Source organism: Anopheles darlingi, chromosome 3 (genome assembly GCF_943734745.1).
Source record: "Anopheles darlingi chromosome 3, idAnoDarlMG_H_01, whole genome shotgun sequence".
NCBI lineage: Eukaryota > Metazoa > Arthropoda > Insecta > Diptera > Culicidae > Anopheles > Anopheles darlingi.
In genome coordinates, this window is record NC_064875.1 from 13,058,967 (window position 1) to 13,061,466 (window position 2,500).

At 48.7% G+C, this 2,500-nt stretch overlaps 2 protein-coding genes across 8 annotated transcripts in view; one reads left to right on the forward strand and one right to left on the reverse strand.

Annotated features, from left to right (window-relative positions):
- The window catches only part of LOC125953898 (antigen 5 like allergen Cul n 1-like), a 1,517-nt gene extending 540 nt beyond the window's left edge, over window positions 1-977 (forward strand). Inside the window, exon 2 of the mRNA XM_049683725.1 lies at window positions 1-977. This exon is cut by the window's left edge and continues 143 nt beyond it. Within this exon, the coding sequence (XP_049539682.1) occupies window positions 1-340 (340 nt within the window). The 3' untranslated portion in view covers window positions 341-977.
- The window catches only part of LOC125953878 (serine/threonine-protein kinase 10), a 41,108-nt gene that overhangs the window by 4,267 nt on the left and 34,341 nt on the right, over window positions 1-2,500 (reverse strand). For 5 of the 7 annotated variants that reach the window (XM_049683686.1, XM_049683684.1, XM_049683688.1 and 2 more), the window contains exon 14: window positions 1,311-2,500. This exon is cut by the window's right edge and continues 339 nt beyond it. The exons of 1 other annotated variant lie outside the window; for it this stretch is intronic. In XM_049683686.1, coding sequence (XP_049539643.1) covers window positions 1,832-2,500 — 669 coding nt within the window. In that variant the 3' untranslated portion in view covers window positions 1,311-1,831. The remainder of the gene's footprint in view (window positions 1-1,310) is intronic. One more of the 7 variants, XM_049683685.1, reaches the window with a different exon arrangement.

Sequence of the window (2,500 nt, forward strand, 5' to 3'; positions counted from 1 at the left end):
GGTGTCTCAAGCCATCGATAAGTTCCAAAACCACTGGTACCAGGAGCACGGCCAGGGTAAGCAGAAGCTAGTCGACCGCTACACCCTACCCTCCATGCAGGCCGGTATCGGACACTTTACGCAGATGATACATGCCGACACACACAGTATCGGCTGCGCGATGGTACGCTTCACAAGCGTCATGAAAGGATTGGCCGTGACGCAGTACTATCTGGTGTGCAACTACTCCGAGGGCAACGTGTACGAGCGGCCCGTCTATCGGAAGGGCAAACGATGCAGCAAGTGCAAATACGGATGCTCAACCGGTACCTTCAAATGTCTTTGTCGGAAGCAACACTGAGCACCAATGATGATAAGCGTATCTTAATCCTTAAAACAATTCCTTCTATCACACCGCTATCGGCGGGAATTAACTAGTACTTTAGAGCAGCTCATGACCGATTAACCCCGAGCGCACACTGCATCGAGTACGTAAGCATGTATCGGTGCATTAATAAACCGGCCCAGGACCTTCTACTGCTACTCACATCGGCTCTTATTTTCTCAATTCAAAACGGTGCACGTGTCAACGCCGCTTCACGCGAACGGAGTACCAGCGCTACAATGATGTCTATTCGAAATCGATGAGGTACAGAACTGTTTCCCTAGTATTGTTGAGTCATCACATCAACGTGTGGTTGCGCCCAATGGCCATTACGTGCTCTGCTATGCTCGAATGGTTCCACGAGTAGTCTGATGAGAGTATTACACAGCAACAGTGGCATGTGCAAGGTTTGTGAGATGATTACTGTATGGTGCTAATGATTCCAGAACCTTGGCCATGATCTTGAAAACCCCTTTTGAACCTTCGTTCGAGGTTTGTAAATCGTTGCAACGTGACATGCAGAGCAAATAGCTATCACAGCCATTTGTAAATGATCATGATACGTGATCATGGATAAATTCGAATGTTGTTCAGCCAATCAATTAGTCATGGCACGGAAAAAGCTGAATGTGTTTACATATAAAACAATAAATCGAAAAGAAATGCACAACGCCCTACGTAACGCGCTCTTAAACTGTTAGCACAAAACATTATTTCCTACAGCAAATGAGTTCAATGCGGTGTAAGAACACAAAAATGAAATTAAACCATGCGAAGACACTGACTAAATGACGCAACGAAAAAAACGAAACGATGCAACGTAAGCATATACAACGAACACACATCATGAGCATCATGAGGACACATTAGAATAAAGGCGATAACACAAATGCAATACGCAAACGGTAACGGTGGCAGCAATAGGTGAGGATGAGAAGGTACAAACCGGAACGGAACAACACGAACGGGAAGTGGGGACATCGAATTTCACCAACCTTCGTGTGGTCTTCGGGAAGAGACTGCACGTCACTACGTCGTTGCCAACAACAGGTTCGGACCGTTCCCTGTTAACATCCGTGTTGCTGGCAGCGCGATGTTTAGGAACAGGTGGAGGGGTTTAACAGTTGCAAGCAGCATTCGCTCTGATCGTCTCTGGTTATCGTTTGGAACGATGATCGCTTCGTCCTTCCGGTTGAGATGTTAGTATTATACGAGCACCACAGTAGCGAGCAGTAGTTAACATCGCTCACACGCTTGTTAGTAGTTGCAATGCAGAGATTGTTCTTCAAACATACAGACACACGGCTTCTCTCTTTCACGTTCCTTTTCTGTGTTTCTCTTTGTATGCTTCTAATGTGCTGGGGCGATCACTGGGAAGGGAAAGGTGTGCTCTATGGTTGGATGTGTGTGTGTGTGTGGTTGATTGAAAAACTCAAAAGTAATGAGGTCTTCCAGTGTTGCGTATTTTTAAACGACCGTATCATCGTCACCCTTGCTCGGCGTTAGTAACACCGGTGTCGAAGGAGACAACTTTAGCCCAGGAGTGCCTGACTTGCGCCCCATACCTTCGGACCGTACCGGTGCCAATGGAAGACCTCCGCGCGCCGAACTAAACGTAGTCAAGCGGTTGAGGTTTGCATCTGAACCACCGTTAGTGAAGGTGTTTTCACCCAGTCGGGTCTGGCCCCAGCCAACGGACGTTCGCGGCATCGTTCCCGAGCTGTCCGGGTGGTAGTATTGCGGAATGTTCGAACGATTCGACATCCCATCGAACATGTTGGCCGGTTTCCGCGGGGTCGTCTGATTGACGCGGATCGACACGATCCGATCCTTCGGTTCTGGGGGGCGCGTTCGATTCGGCGGACTGTTGTAGTAAGCGGATATGACACCGTTATCGCGACCACCGTAAGAGCCACCCCCTGAGTAGGATGACTTTGAAGACGTAATGTGTGTGTGAAGGAAGCTTTTGATTGGGATACGAGTGCGTTTGCCGGAAAGCAAATCTTCCGATTTGCGGCGCATATGGACACCACCATCATCATTGGTGTGCACGTACTGAACGGAATACTGCGAGTTGGCTCCACCTCCCCCACCGTTACTACCACCACCAGTGCCCCCATTACCAGCGCTGCGAGT